The sequence below is a fragment of the Rhopilema esculentum genome, chromosome 20, assembly GCF_057945365.1.
Source record: "Rhopilema esculentum isolate cy_ngs chromosome 20, ASM5794536v1, whole genome shotgun sequence".
Classification (NCBI taxonomy): Eukaryota; Metazoa; Cnidaria; class Scyphozoa; order Rhizostomeae; family Rhizostomatidae; genus Rhopilema; species Rhopilema esculentum.
In genome coordinates this window covers 4,991,842-5,007,621 of record NC_142834.1, presented here as the reverse complement: position 1 = coordinate 5,007,621, position 15,780 = coordinate 4,991,842, and the positions used below count along the sequence as shown (strand labels likewise).

The window sequence follows — 15,780 nt, the reverse complement described above, 5'->3', positions numbered from 1 at the left end:
GAGCTTATTGATTTGCAGATCCGTGTCTCGGTTAATTCTCATTTTGTTTTTCTTTAGATTCTGATTCTACAACAAGAGCAATATATGGCAGCCACCCGTGCAAGACAGCTATCAGTGCAAGAAATACTGCAGCAGGCAACATCAGTCTATGCACAAAGCCTGGCCGTGTTTGAGGTTTCATAATATTCACATCTTTATTTTTCATCACATATATATTCAAATGCTTTCAATGATAATTGTAATCAAAAACACGAGATTCGAAAGAAAAAAGCTGCCATGTAATCATTTACTTAGAATTTTGGCACTTTTAAAGCACTGAACATCCGTTTTATTAAGTAATTTTTTTTTCTCAAAAACAACAGGCCTAATCCTTACGTACAGGTATTGGTATATATTATTGGTACAACATCTTTACGTAGCCAAGATTTTAGGCTTTTAAGATCTTGAATTCGCCCCCAAAATTAAAAACTTCTACCAAAAATACTTAGCAGTGCAAAATTTGCTTAAAATGTTTCCTTGAAAATAAGGACGCGTGTTTATAAGTTCTGCAAAAAATAATAAGTTTATACACCAAATTCAAGCAATTCCATTGTTAGTGTTTCCTTTACTGAATAGAAAATTGGACTCGGGAGCATGCTATTTCCACAACTTAAATTTTTATGGCCTTTGTGCGTCACATAGCTTTGAGTTGTAGGCATTGAATTTTTGTCGTAATGGCTTTGCAAATGCATTCTTTCTTGTGTCAAATCATGAACCTTAACATATCTTGAAGATGTTTATAAAGGTTTAAACTTTGCCCTAATCAATCATTAACTATTTCGTCGACACAGGAAACCAAATTTCATACGACAACCGTCTCTGGGACACTGCAGGTTTCCATCCTACAACACCTCGCTTCGACTCTAACTGTCAAGGTATTAAATGGAAGGAATCTAGTTGCTCGTGACTTTCCTTCGCAATTGTCAGACCCGTACTTCACTGTTTCAATTAAACCTGACTGGAATTCAGTTGGATCCAAGCAATCTCGTAATTTGAATGGTAAGGACAAATCTGCATTCTTGTACAAATTATTAAATTATTTCAATAGTTCAAATCTTGCTATGAAAGGATTAAAGAAATTTGTTTGTATTCCCTAGATTATCAAATAATATCTATCATTTGTGTGTTTTCGATCACTTTCATTTGCTGTTAAATCCAGAATTCCTGGCTGATAAAAAAATGGTTGTAGGAGGAATTTTAGAAAATGGAAAGTACTTTTTATTTTTGTTATATTGTTTATTTAGTCAAAATTTAATCATGACCCTATCGTTTGAATGGATCTCTGCGGTCCATTTTTAATTTGATTATTTTTTCTTCTTCTTTACGAAACCTTTATTCTTTGCTTCAGGCACTCTTAACCCTAACTGGTCAATTGAAGATTCATACATGTTTGCGTTGACTCGTGAACAACTTCCGCAAACCAGTGTTGTCATCAACATATTTGACAAAGACACAGGCAATCCAGATGACTTTATGGGTGAAGTTATCATTAGTCTGGCTTTTCTTCCTGGAATTTTAACCAGAACTGTTACCAATACATATTCAGTTAGACCTAAGGTACCATATTTTATAATTGTATTACGTTGCAACTTTCTTGTCTTTTATTGAGATTCAGCAAAACTGGCTTTTTTACTAAACAAGCATTTCAATAAAGACTACATGTATTTATATATAGTTCCCTAAAATTTCTAATGCATATTTTGCAATGAATGTTCATCTAGCCATGCCTTTACTCTGTTAATTGAATAGTTGTTAAGGGAAATAATAGTAGAAAATAAACTTATCTAAAACTCTAGTACACCTAGAGATGATTTAAACGGCTTAAGTGAAATAATTACTTTTGATGTCCATGCCACTTGTTGCATTAATGCAGTTTTAAAGTCTAGCGCAAGAAAATACATTGCTGAAAACACTTTATTAATGGAATTGTTCTTCACAGGGCTATGATCTGATTTGGTCTGGGTCATTCAGTGCAAATCAAAACAGTTTGGTAGACGTTCAGCAGATTCTCTCGTCCCAGATTTCTACGATCGAGACGCTGATGACGCAAGCAGAAGGAGCAGCCACTCAGGCCCAGACCGCTGCCAATAACCTGCAGTCTCAGGCCAACCTCCTTTCAACGTAAGCTTTCTTTTTTAGTTTTTTGTTCCGACTACCGGTTGTTGAAAACAAGTTAATTTTTTTTTCGAACGACCGGTTTGCCAAATATAAGCTTATACCCACTTGCTTTCTTGACTTTCCGACATATTGGATTCCACACCACCAAAATCAATATTCACCAACTTCTTTGTGAGCTACAACGTTATGTACTGTAGAAACATGACTTAAAAGTGATTTGTTGAAGTGTACCCTTAAGGTAGGAGTCCAACCTATATTATGCGATGGAATATCTTCAGAAGCTTTAAAGATAATGTAATGTTGCAGTTAATGATAATTTCTCTCCCACTGCTTATCTTTTCCACGGAATAAGAAAAACTGTCTCTTTCCTGTGCTATTCTTTTTGTGTATCTTAACGATGCAAAAGTTTAGAATGCTAATGACACTCTTTTTGTCTTAGATCATTTACATCTGCTAAAAGTCATGCATCTGCCGCAGTGAATGCCGTGAATACGTATCGTGAAATCTACAGACTGATAAACAGTTCTCTAGAAACAGCAAAGCTGGCAAACAACTCTGCTAACGAAATTCTTAAACTTGTGAGTGACGATACTTCTTAACCATAATACGTCCAAATCTTAAATCTTTCCAGCTTATTCTTAGGTTTGAACCTTTTTATATGCTGGATTACAAGGTTTTCTCACTTCAAGAATACTAAGCCTGTCATTGCAGGATAGATATTGCCGATCAATTATCTTTTCTATTTCTCATTATTTTGCAGATGCAAAGTCTCTCACTATCAAGCTTGCAGGCCAAGGCAGATGCTTCATTAGCCGAGGCACAGGCCCTGCTCGCAACATCCACTGCAAGAAATGTTTCTGTTCCTTGTGAGTTGTTTTTGATAATCACAGTATGAGGACGTAAAACATTTTTCATCTTCTTTGGAATCTTTTGGAATATATGAAAGCCAAATGGTCTTCAGTTCCATGGCTTTCACTACGTCAGCACAGGCCTGCCGAGAAGCTCTTCTTGGGCTTGAACAAGAATAAAGATGGAAACCGATGTAATGTCTATAATGTGTGGTTGTTATTGTTGCTGTTATTGTTAGGAATTTCGGTATAACTTTTAGGGCCCCTCTTGGCTCGGGTGTAATGGAATCTGCCCCCTTGTCCCATCTGGCAAACACCCTTTTTGATTTCTATTTGTATTGATCTACAGATAATCTCTATTGACCTATGGGGGAACCAACTACTTTTCCTTGTATAAAATATCTAATGGCTGTATTAAAGGTTCTGTGTGGCGAGAGAGTAATCCAATTTTTGAGTAACAAGAAATTGATATAACTAAACTATACTACCATCTTTCATATAAACAGTTTATATTTTTTCCAATCGCCTTTGAGGTGCTTGAATTTAATTACAGACATTGTGTTCTACTTGCGATCCGAGACCCTCCGCAACAGTGATATTACCACTCCACGCTCAATTATTGAAATAGAAGGCGTGGACTACAGCAAGCATCTCAATGGATTCAACATCGTCGTTATTGACAGCAAAACTGGAGTCGTCGAATCTTCAGTAAATTTTCGAGTTGATGTCGATCAAAGTGCAACCATGGCCATGGTTAATTACCTCGATGCCATTCCAGGTGAGACCGCTGATTTTGAAGGCTGCAGCTTTCATACTAACAGCACGCAATAAGAGCCAATCGTAAAGAGTAATTGTTGCTAGAGCGAAAATTCACCAGTGTCCTTCTATGTAAGCTTGTGACTCACATTGAGACTCTACAACTACACATAGAGATCAATCCACTGATTGGAGATTGTCAGACAGATCTAATATGCATAAATTATGTCAAACCTTCGTGAGGTATATGCATAAATTATGTGAAACCTGCGTGAGGTATATGCATGGATTATGCCAAACTTGCTAAGATACATGCTATAAATCTTAACGTTGCGAATGAAATTTTCATGTTTATGCATGGGGTATCCCTTTGAAGAGGTGGCTATCTTATAGAAGAGTGCTTGGCTTATTATTCTCTCTAGGCGACTGTATAGTGGTGGTTGCCTGAACGGTTGCCTTAAATGACAATAGAATCTTCTGAAAACCTGATAAGACCGAATTTGGTGGATAAACCTATATTTTGAAGAAAATTATAGCAGCCTTTTTTATAGACTCATACTAACTTTTCAACTTGTTTGAAGGACAAAAAATGGTAGCAATGGTTAAACAAAGCCACGCCGTGGTTTCATCCTTGTTCCAAGCGATGTTGATTGGGCAACTCATGTCTCTTGGTGCCATTCCGCCAATTTGGGGTGGAACGTGGGGCTCATATGCTCTGCTTGGGTACAAGAAAACCGCAGGAGAGTCAGTGACATGGGTGAGACAAGTTGGGAAAAATGAAGGGAGAGGAGCCAGTGAAATAAGGCAAACTGTACCACTACGGAGTAAGTATATTATGTCAATTATAAGCTAGCTTTATCAATATTGCTTACTTCTTCTCAACACTAACTTTTTAGAAAGAAAGAAGTGCTGCAAACTCCGAAATTATTGTCTATTTTCGTGAAATTTTTTATTGAGATTTGAGACGAATAAGAGTTTCGTTTAACGAAAGAACCCTTTTTTTATTTGCTGTTTGTGAAAAAAAATTATCTGTTTGCCTACTAAATGTCAAAATTGCTGTCCTTGCAAAAAATGTAAAAAATCAAACGGTTATTTGTTAAAGCTTTTCAGTATCATCAGAGGCTAGAGCCTCTTACTGGTAAAACGAAATTAGAAATGCAAGCTTTCGTACTTTTAGCTTATTTTGATTTACTGGTCGACATAAAACCTGTTGCTTTTAAATAGAAATTGCGCTTGTAAGTATAAGTCTAAAGTGTTTGTGGTTCTCTATTGCCAATGTGAAGGTGCTTTATTTTGTTTATTGCTCATGTATAAAATTCATCTTAGGCACTTTGATGGAACTCGTGACATCGGCCAACGCGACCTTTCAAAGTGCATGGCCATATTGGCAAGAAGTTAACAGCAGATTCACAACATTGCAATCGGTAACTGAGCGATTCCTGCTTACAGAATCAATAGGTAAGTTAAAAATTACATATTCTGTTTGTTATAGTTAAACCCTTATAGAATTATTCTTTTTCTTTTAAGAGTATTAAACAGTATCGTTTCTGTTTTGTTTTTGCATTAAACAGTATTGTGTTGCAATTCTTTACGTCGCTTTTAAATCAGCTTTTCTTTTTCTCGTTTTTGTATTTCCTAAGGTCTGCATAAACTCAAATTCATATCAATGATAATGAAGCTGAAAATTCTATCAATAAGAAACACTTTTGCTTTTTCCTTAGCTACCATCGTTCAGTCATCATTACAAGCCGCCAATATCATCTTGAAACAAGCAACTGACTCTGCATCACGTGTGCTACTCGAATCAATTCAATTCAACAGAACAATTTACGAAATAACATTAAAATATAACCAAATTGTCTTCATGGTTGGAAATGCTTCCTCACTCATATCAAATGCTACTTCTTCAGGTAAACAAGATCTTCTGTCAAATATTGATTGAACTGCTTTATGGACTTTATTACAGTAGCCTAAGTTAAATTTGTACTTCGTTTTCTCCGATTTCACCAGACTTTCAATTTCTTATGTAAAACTACCTCTTTTCAGAAACTTGATATTTGAATGTAGCATTAATAATTCTGCACATGTGTGAACATCTTTAGTGTGAAAAGAGCTTGAACCACAGTTAGTTCTTGTTTTATTATTGCTTTTATGCATTGTTATCTAGATTCGCCCTAAATCAGCTACTAACTGTCAGAACCCTTTCCTAAGTTGACCAATAAATACTGCTCCTTACATAAGTGCTGCGCATCCATAGAGTTGAAAGCGATTGCTTACTAAATCAATATGAATTATCATTTATGCCTTTGCTATCTCTTAACACAGTTTCTCAGGCTGAAACAAGACTGCCTTTCCAATTCAACAACGTCAACACAGCCAAGACTCTTTCCAGTCAAATCAACTCTACAAGCCAGCGAGTCAGTATTCATTTGTCTTCAATGGAATCGAAGCTAGCCAGACTGAAAACACTGACGTCTCAAATACCCTTTGCAATCCAGTTTGATGTTTCATCTTCGGTTGTGTATCAGCTGCAAGGCTACACAAACAGTATAACCAAAGTTTTTTATAATGATATTGGATTCGATTTCAAAGCAAATGCTAGCAATGGGCTAGTTTTTTATATTATTTCGCAGCCTGGAAGGATGGTGAGTCAATGTTTACGCATATAATCCTCAACAAAAAGATGAAAAATATGAATATTATCTTTGTTTAAAACATAACATATAGAAAATAGCACCAATTTGTCCTTGTTTAAAGACTTTTTATTCATATCTAAAGGTTAAACACTTCTTTGCTTTATGTATGAATTCCAAAAGTTTATTTATAATTCTCGTATTTTTGGCCATAGCCAAAGGTAATCACGCATATCTTTTTTCATTTTACTATTTATTCTACCTTTCTTCGTTTTGGCCAAATTGTTGCCAAAAAAAATGTTACGATTTTGTTGCCAAACGAAAGAAATTTGATATAGATTTAACTGAATTGGAAGCGGAAAATTTTTTGAGCATTCTAAAATATTGTATTGATATTTTAGTTTCCATATATGTTAGTATTGATTAGCTTTAATTTCATTATACAGTGCTTGTTTTGCACTCATACAAAACGAGATTAATTGTTTTCAAAATTAATTTCATGTAAATGTTCATTTCCAGCAACATTCAATTGGACTTTATCTTCAAAATGGCTTTGTTCATCTTATATACCACCTTGGATTTGGACAAACTGTGATAAGAAATGATATGAAGATCGCGCTAAATCAGTGGTACTATGTCCATGTAGCAAGGTATGCCTGCCCTTATTCGACTTCTATAATGGCGCGTTCTGTTGCTTACTGTTGTGTGTATCTTGATCTGTGATCCATCACCTATTATTTTTATATTTTAATGTGTATTAAAGGAAAAATTGTGGCTGTTGCATGACAGGTTAAATTTGATAGAAACGTTTTCTTAAAGCAGGTATAAAACAGGCTCGCTGCTGTGAAATAGGAATCTACTTACCAAAGATTGCCATTGCCAAAGAATTTTTAGCATGTCTTGAAATGTTTGTTCATTCAAAGCCATTTTTAACACTGATTAGTATGCTAAAGTAAGGAAATGATTTTCTTTCTCGTTTCACTTGCAATACAGTCATACCCTGCTTTAATGAACTGATATTTATATGAACTTTTAGGCTACCAATTTGAATTTAAGCAACTTTATTAAGGATCTTATCCGCCCTTATTTCCAAGAAGGGTTCATATTTCAACAATTAAGAATATATTAATTTCTATTCTTTAATGAACAAATCATTCGTGCAATATCATTTGCGAAATAAGAAAAAGGATTGAAACCCATTATTACGTGCCAGATAACAGAAAAGAGCATCTAGAAAGCACCAATTTTATAAAGTCACTTCAAACTACTCACTTAATAAGAACCCATATAGGCTAAAGAGAAAAGATATAGGTTCTTTAATGCAGGTTTCTACTAAATGCTCTTCTTTGAGAGAAATTTCTTATTTTTCTTTGTAAATTGTTTCCTTCAACCAAATCTCCTCTTGCTATCTGATTTTATCGTTTAAAAAGTAAAAGTGATATTTTATAAACCAGATATATTTTCTGTTTTAAAGGCAGGGTAAACGAGGAATACTGACAATACGACATTCTTCAGGAGTCGTAAACTCCGCTCAGGGGGAATCAATCTATTCTGGAGATTCTAATACAATGGACTTCACCTCAGCAAGCCGTGTTTACTTGGGAGGTTTTGCCCCCGGCTTCATGGTAAGGCATTCTAGCATCAATTCAAATACAATCCACGACCATTCATTTAATAAAGTGAAAGTTTTTTGCAAGCGTTGTTTTAGCCTAACTTAGCTATGTATTAGTCTTATTCAGTATAATATTTCAAATATTATAATCGTTTTGACAAGTTTGTCATATGGCCTAATTAATAGTTTTAGAGATCTTTCTTCAAATGCTTAAGCAAAAAAACATATTTTACGTTCCGGCTGTTGTTTGGAAGTTCATTAAAGCAAAATGGACCTGGAAACAAAATTATTTTAGTAAAGACTCTGCTTTGCCTTTTGGAATGTGAGACGTTATTAAGTTTTCTCTTTGCTATGATGAACGTTTTTGATATTTGAAGTAACGTTTGGGATAGCAGTTCCATGCAAGCATTTGAAAATCTGTATATGTGTCTTATGTTTCGTTACATTTTGCACAGTCAAGAGCCCACATTCTTCACTTGATTGTGGGTTATCTTAATTATCCTTTTTTGTTACGTTTCAATGTTTTCGCCATTGTCTCTGAGACTTTAAGTACCGGAGAATATGTTTGGCAGGACTGATCCAGAGCTTGCGATTAATTGTCTTATTCTCTTTTCGCCAGCCTTTCCAACTTGCCATATGTTGGTCATCAAAGTTTGTCAGGGTCTCGTTTTTCCTTTCATCTCAGTTGCCATCCTTCAGAATGCTGGAGCATTTTTTGCAAAAAATTCAGCAATTGATTTGTTTATGCAACATTATAGAATATACCTTTTTTGATATTTTCCTTACAGACAAGCATTGTGACCCTGTATGGCCAGTACAGTGGCATAATTGACAACCTGGAAATCAACACTATCAAATACAATCTTTGGAGCCAAATTTCGTTTTCTGGCAGCCCTTCGTTTGCTGCAACTCGTTACGGATTTAGGCCAACGATATCCGGTACGTGGATAAGTTTCTTTGGCAATGGTGCATTGCAGCTACGAACCGGACCTTTGCAAATCAACGCTGACTACTCGGCTGTTCAGTTGGAGTTCCGGACGCTCAGGGATAATGTTGTTGTTCTTGGTGTCACTAATATTGCCGGGTCATTTGTCTATGCGCTGTATCTTATTGGAGGCAAATTGCTCTTCCAGTTTTCATCCGGAGTCGGTCAAAATGCTGCTTTGATAACTCAAAGGTATACTGACTTTTATTTGTAGTTTACAGTTATTCGTTGGTACTTGAATGCTATGTTTTTGCTAAAACATTCCCTTACACATATGTTAGTGTAATAATGTTGAAGGCAATACGAAGAATTTTTAATAAATATTTTACTCTTTATTTGACTTTTATAAAAGTCAGGCTAATATATTTGAATATATGAAGATAAAAATAGACCACAGGTTGTAGAAGAGCACATAAAATTGGAAGCACCTTTTCAAAAATATTTGGAAAAATTTTCTCTTAACATTAGTTAAGAGGACAATTTTGAAAAAGTAGCCATGATCTTTATACATATGTACACCTTTCTGTATCCATTCGAAAGCACATTTGTATAAGTTTCGTAAAATCGCCTTTAGTTCTCGATAAATGTTTCTGCGATAGGAATACCTATGTCGATGGACGATGGTACAGGGTTACGATGACTCGTACTTCAATTAACGCGACTCTGTCAGCAACACTTGTTGGATCTACAAATGCTGTCCACACAGAAACGGTTAACGTCTTTGCTCAAACTCAACTACCGCAAGGGTTTCGCATCATTCTTGGAGCACCACCTTCGACTAGGTATGATTTATTTATGCCAATAATGTAGAATTGCATTTTTGTAATTTTTCACATAGATTTGAGTTGAAATCTAGCATTTTATGATGTCAGTGATCCCAACAAAATCATTTAAGTAATAACTGACAGCTGATACCTGTTGTTTACATTTAACACAGCAAAACACGAATAAAGGTGATAGACTACCCGAAAAATTAACTTTTCGTTAACTAGTTTGCGTTTCAACTGTTTGCTCTTTTATTCCATTATACCAATAAACTGTATATTTCCTCAAAACCCTCATTTCTTATTCATAACAGTATAAATCCTGCACATTAAAACTCTAAGATTTTGCGTCCCGTGCGAGCTAAGACTTTTTATCCCCAGTCATCCCCATTCTTTGGCACGACAATCAATCCCCTTGCAAATCAAATTTGGGTGCCCCTGCCTTGTTACCAGCTATATCCCGTGAAGAAAAAAGCTCACCATGCTTGTTACACATGAGGGTATTTAAACTGCTACTATTCTATCTAGAAAACTGAGGTGGAAGGCATCTTACTTTCTTTGATGTTGAAATCTTTATTTTTCAGTTCACAAGGCTTGCCAACAACTGGTACATACGCAGGGGATATAAGAAATTTCTACGTTAGTTATTACACAACGAAGCAGATGCAGCTGAGGAGTTTTAATTCAGCCGACAGGGTATCTGAATCTGGGACAAGCTATTATGGAATGGTCGCTGGCCAGGTAGGCTTGATAAGATCTATTTTAGATGACACAGTTTACAATTTAGAAATTTCAACAATGCACAATGTATTCAAATGTAATAAGTTTGTTCAAAGCGAATTTGCTTGGGACAAAGCGAATTTGCTTTTAAGAACAAAATTACCATACATTGACAGAAAATGATAAAGTAATTTTCTGAATAAACACGCAGGAACAGGAAGCAGTTAAAACAATTCGTTGAGATTATGCAAAATTTTGTCTGTGACTCAGAACCATGCCAATCTGTTCAAAGCAACCATGATATTCTGAGAGTTGCCTATATTTACCAAAGTAACGTAGAAACGTTGAATATTTAGGCATTCTAATGTACATTTTCTTGCATAAAAAGAATGTTAAATAAATGTTCGAATAAATTAATGCATAACGAAAATAGTATAAAGAGCTGGTAAATATATTATCATAGCTGATTCTCACAAAGTATTCATTAAATCAAGGTGGTTGCCGGAGTGCATTTTTATGGCTTCATGTGGTGGAAAAACTTTGGCTCCTACGCAGCATTGATGCCAGACTCTGGAATGAATTTGATGACGTCATTGTCGTTGGTCTTCAAAACAAACCAGCTAACCGGTACTATAATGTACAGCAACGAAAATGTGAGTCGTAAATATTTAATGATAAATTCAAATTGAACTCAACTGCAGTTGTTTATCAATTTGAAATGTTATAGATATGTTTTGGAAGGCTGAAAATGAGAACCAATACTGTTGTTAGGCCCTGATTATCACCATTTTATGCTCATAAGAGGTTAGGCCATAAAACGAATTCTAAGGAAACACCAGTGCAGATCCCTTGGCTTATGCATTAAAACCTTCTCGTTACTTATTTTAATTTAATTCACTTAGCTCTATCAAGAAAAACACTCAAATTTTTCCAATGCAAAACTAAAAAGTTTATTCAACAATGAAATACCAATCAAGATTTCTATATCCGACTTGATAGCTAAGCCATATTTTTATTAGAGGTAAACAATTTGGTTCTTTTCAGACTCAATACCTTCGAAACCAGGGAGCACTTGTTTACTTCTACATGGCCTTGTTTGGTGGCAATTTAGTGATAACTCTCCATGATAGTAATTTTGCAACACTTTCGCCATACTTGAGTCAAAATTTAACCTTGAGTGATGGCCGATGGCACAACGTCTCTCTCAACTACATCGTGTCAAGGTAAGCATATTTAATTCTCAAAAAAGTATATTAACAAAAAGTATATTGATGTTGTCACTAAAATCTGAATAGGAAAGCAAAGGCCTTCAGAAACATTGAAAAAGTGCATCCATTGAGAATAAATTCAAGGGAATATGAATTTGGTATGCATGAAATTAAACCTTTGATAAGCTGACATTTCTAATGTCAATCAACCTGAGTGAGCTACCCGAGTAAGCTATCTTGAAAGCTTACCAATAAACATTCACCATTTCCAATTACGTCAGAGCTGATATCTCTATGTATCATTCATGCATATGGGGTTCCATAAAGCTAGTCATCCTGTTGCATATTCAAGAACTTTATTAGAGATCGGTAGAACAATGATTTTTATTCACATTTTCTTTTCATTTTACAGTTTCCGATATCAGCTGCATGTTGACGGGGTACTGGTGCACTCTGGCTGGTTTGGCAACTTCCAACGAGAAATAGCAGCAAGCAACCCCCTGTATTTTGGTGGCATTCCTGCATCAATGAGCATTCCATTTGCTATTCCAACGCGAGTTTCCCTTGAAATGGATGTCCAGAGCCTTATTATCAATAGCAGGTTTGTGAAGTTTGATTTCGTTGCGTACTACATGAAGCAGATAGAATAGACAGAAGGAAGCAAAGCAGGCTGATTTGACTGTTGTTTCATTGAATGATTGTTGATTGATTGAAAGAGATAAAATAAAGTCATTTGCGAGTAAAAGCTGAACATCGATTTTTAAAGCTGGGTAATCATTGCTTCCTTGGCCATGACAGTCTCTATTCTATGTCTGTCTTGAAGAATTCTGAATCTTGCAAAAAATAGGTTGGCTGTCCAGTTCCTTTGGTTGACCGATCTTTACATTAATTGTGTAGACTACAAGAATATGCGGTGCGTTTTTAGAATTTTTTTTCTTAGCAGTGTATTTTGTTTTCAGGATTCAAAACTTTCACTCGAGTACATCTTACGGAGTATCGTACGCAGGCGTTGCACCCAGTTCCTTTGCTCCGCTACCACCCGGTCCTTTACCGACATGCGGTGCGGGCTTTTCGTCTCCGGTTTCATCAACTGAAGTAAACCAAATCCAGTTTGGCAACCTCCCGTGGCTTGGGAGAGAAAGCTACATTGGATATAATATGAGCGAAGAGCAAAAGCGCTTTTTTAAATCCAGGTAAGAGTTTGTCCAGGTGTCGTATGCTCATTATATTAATATTGTACTATAAATATTCTGCGTATGTATTAATATTGTACTATAAATTATCTTAGATTTTCTAATCTAGCATTCTAACAAAGGTGAATTAGTGCCCAGTATTGCCTTAAAAGTCCTTTTATATCTATTGAAGACGGCTTGCAAAGCTTTTTTACGGTTTAGGAGCAATGTGCAACAAATTGACCAATCTAAGGCTACCAAAAAATTCACGTGCTACTTGTATACAAGAATCTTTTTTATAAAGTGAGTGCTGATTCTCCTTTTTACCTTTAGTTTTGTAGTCACAATTGACTTTAAAGCTACATCAAAAGACGGTATTGTATTTTACACTGCCGACAATGCAACTGCACCAACACAACACATTTGTTTGGAACTGGTCAATGGGAGGCTTCAGTTTCGATTTGGGCTTGGAGCAAACAGTTTGATGATTTCAACGACTAATGATTATGCGGATGGGAAATGGCATTTGGTAAGTGGAAAGTTGTCTTCTTTGTGAAGTAAACCAAATGCTCAAGGTGATATAATGATAATACGTATGTCATGGCTGTACGGATTTTATAGCTGCTTTCTTGCAGATGTAAAGCATCATATAATTTGGTTATATTTTCTTCACTTGGAACTGTTTTAATCTTTGAAACTCCATTGCATGATGAAATCCGTAGACACAATCTGCATTAGTAGACACAATCTGCATTGCTTTAACGTGTCAGTGCAAGGGAAACAAATTATTTTCCTTGTGTATCAGGCCCTGGCTGTAAGAAGAAAATTATTCGATTTCCTATCACAGGACCCACGCCATGGGGGGATCCGGGTTGTCCTTGGCGTCCCCACTTTTTTGCAAAGCAAATGAATTCAAAGTTGCAGTAAAAGGTGAAAAAAGCCTTGGCCTCCCCCTCCTCGTCAAATTTCGTGGCGTGCGCCCTGTATCATAAATTTCTCTGAAAACAAATAAAATACACCATCAGGCAGGCAACAACGTAGTTATACTAAAACTCTTCTACGACAACTTTTACTCGCCTGTGTGTGGATAAAACATGTACGTTTCTCGTATGTTTGCTTCCTGCAGATCCACATGCTGCGCATCAACACATTTGGTGCAATTTTACTGCCCATTTCGAAGGAGTATCAGAGCAATCATATATCGACTGTACCATCTGACATCGGAATTAATACTCCCTTGTATATAGGTGGCATACCAAACTCTGTCAATGCGCCAGTCTTTTCAGGTCGTAGAACGGCATTCAATGGGTGCATTCGAAGATTCGAGATAGCATCCTCGTTTCAGTTCTTCTCGCTTAACTTAGCAGCACCAGATATTCGTCCATTTTCCTCAGGACCTTCTTCCTGCTACATCAATATCGAGCCAGGCACCTTTTTCAATGGCTCTGGATGGATATTCTATGGTAATGTATATATGTAATTTTATTGATGTACATGTATATATGTTTGCCAATATGTGCTTGCTAGTTACCACTTTTTAGAAGCTTTCTTGCTTCACGGTCACTAATAATAGACGTTCCAGGCGTGTTAAACAAATGTAACCTGGTAGGGTACAATATTTGTAACTGAAATCAGAATAAACTTCTATGTAATGAATATAGCTATAACAAAGCAACATGAAGATAAACATTTTGCTGGACCCTGGAGTCATAGATATAGGCTTCTGATTTTTTATTGCACGCATATCTCTCATGTGAAATATTTTAGCAAGGTGTCTTTTCTTTTTCAGCCAATAATTTCCAGCTAGGAGCGAATTTCTCCTTTTCCATAAGTTTTAAGACCAACAAACGTTCAGGAGTGTTATTCTACCTCTTCAGCAATGACACACAAAATGGGGCAGGTAGGAAAGCGGTGTTGAAATGCATTGTAATTATGTGTTGAATGGCATAAATTGTATTATCATAACATGTACTGAGAATAGAACCGATTGTTCTGGTTTAACGACTCAAAAACTACGAAGGTACATTTTCCACACGATATTATTCATTTACAAATTACAATGCATTTTGTGATTCCACTTGTAGGCTTTAGCTTTTAGAAGATATCTATTACTCTGAAGAAATGATTTCTGCTGTGTTTATGATGCTGTTGTTTTATTTGCCACTGATGTGCTTTTGACTTTTATAAAATCTTAATAACGGTCAAATTTATCTAATTTCAGGGAATCAAACTGTGAATGCAAGATTCATTGTTGCTGAATTGAATCATGGCAAGGTAAGGGTTGGCTAGTTGATTTTCTCCTATACTCTAGATTGTCACAATTGAGATTATAATTCCTTGTAGCAAAAGCAGTACCTTCAGCATAAATTTATGTTATAATGGCTTTTACTCTGTTATAATTATCAATGATGAATTTATTGTTGTTGAATATGCAGGCACATTAAGGAATACTGTCACGTACTACCTTGTATTATCCTAGGCTATTCTTACCGTCTCTGTGATTTGACTGATACTGTTTCATCCACGGTCTCCTTTTTACAGATCTACGTCCACTACAAACCGATGCTGAATGAAGCATTTGAAACAGCAATATGGAGTGACCCTAAGTCAAACTCATCGTACTTGATTTGTGATCAACAATGGCATAGCCTGCAAATCAAGCTTCAAAGCAACGCCATTTCGATCACTGTTGACTCTGTTACAACAAGTTTTTCTTTCAGTCGAAGTGGCAACATTGCAGGCAACCTGTATCTTGGTGGAGTGCCAAGTGAGTTGTGTATTAGCTCGACTTAAGTTCAAGGCTGCTTTGCTAGCTAAATATTAATATTTGTGCCTTAACCATCATCGACCTAAAGTAAAGATTTTTGAAGTATTCATTTGGTCGATAATTGATTTTCGGCGAAGGTACAAAGTTACTAAAGCCTT

The 15,780-nt window shown here is 35.9% G+C and overlaps 1 protein-coding gene across 1 annotated transcript in view; it reads left to right on the top strand.

Annotated features, from left to right (window-relative positions):
• The window catches only part of LOC135687523 (uncharacterized), a 31,254-nt gene that overhangs the window by 14,668 nt on the left and 806 nt on the right, over window positions 1-15,780 (top strand). Inside the window, exons 28-52 of the mRNA XM_065204097.2 lie at window positions 58-174; window positions 831-1,038; window positions 1,388-1,596; window positions 1,979-2,160; window positions 2,597-2,735; window positions 2,918-3,023; window positions 3,559-3,783; window positions 4,343-4,585; window positions 5,088-5,219; window positions 5,483-5,671; window positions 6,087-6,406; window positions 6,914-7,044; window positions 7,869-8,019; window positions 8,795-9,183; window positions 9,591-9,773; window positions 10,340-10,496; window positions 10,970-11,128; window positions 11,520-11,698; window positions 12,096-12,284; window positions 12,643-12,876; window positions 13,189-13,384; window positions 13,982-14,318; window positions 14,645-14,755; window positions 15,077-15,129; window positions 15,397-15,622. Coding sequence (XP_065060169.2) covers window positions 58-174; window positions 831-1,038; window positions 1,388-1,596; window positions 1,979-2,160; window positions 2,597-2,735; window positions 2,918-3,023; window positions 3,559-3,783; window positions 4,343-4,585; window positions 5,088-5,219; window positions 5,483-5,671; window positions 6,087-6,406; window positions 6,914-7,044; window positions 7,869-8,019; window positions 8,795-9,183; window positions 9,591-9,773; window positions 10,340-10,496; window positions 10,970-11,128; window positions 11,520-11,698; window positions 12,096-12,284; window positions 12,643-12,876; window positions 13,189-13,384; window positions 13,982-14,318; window positions 14,645-14,755; window positions 15,077-15,129; window positions 15,397-15,622 — 4,765 coding nt within the window. The remainder of the gene's footprint in view (window positions 1-57; window positions 175-830; window positions 1,039-1,387; window positions 1,597-1,978; window positions 2,161-2,596; window positions 2,736-2,917; window positions 3,024-3,558; window positions 3,784-4,342; window positions 4,586-5,087; window positions 5,220-5,482; window positions 5,672-6,086; window positions 6,407-6,913; window positions 7,045-7,868; window positions 8,020-8,794; window positions 9,184-9,590; window positions 9,774-10,339; window positions 10,497-10,969; window positions 11,129-11,519; window positions 11,699-12,095; window positions 12,285-12,642; window positions 12,877-13,188; window positions 13,385-13,981; window positions 14,319-14,644; window positions 14,756-15,076; window positions 15,130-15,396; window positions 15,623-15,780) is intronic.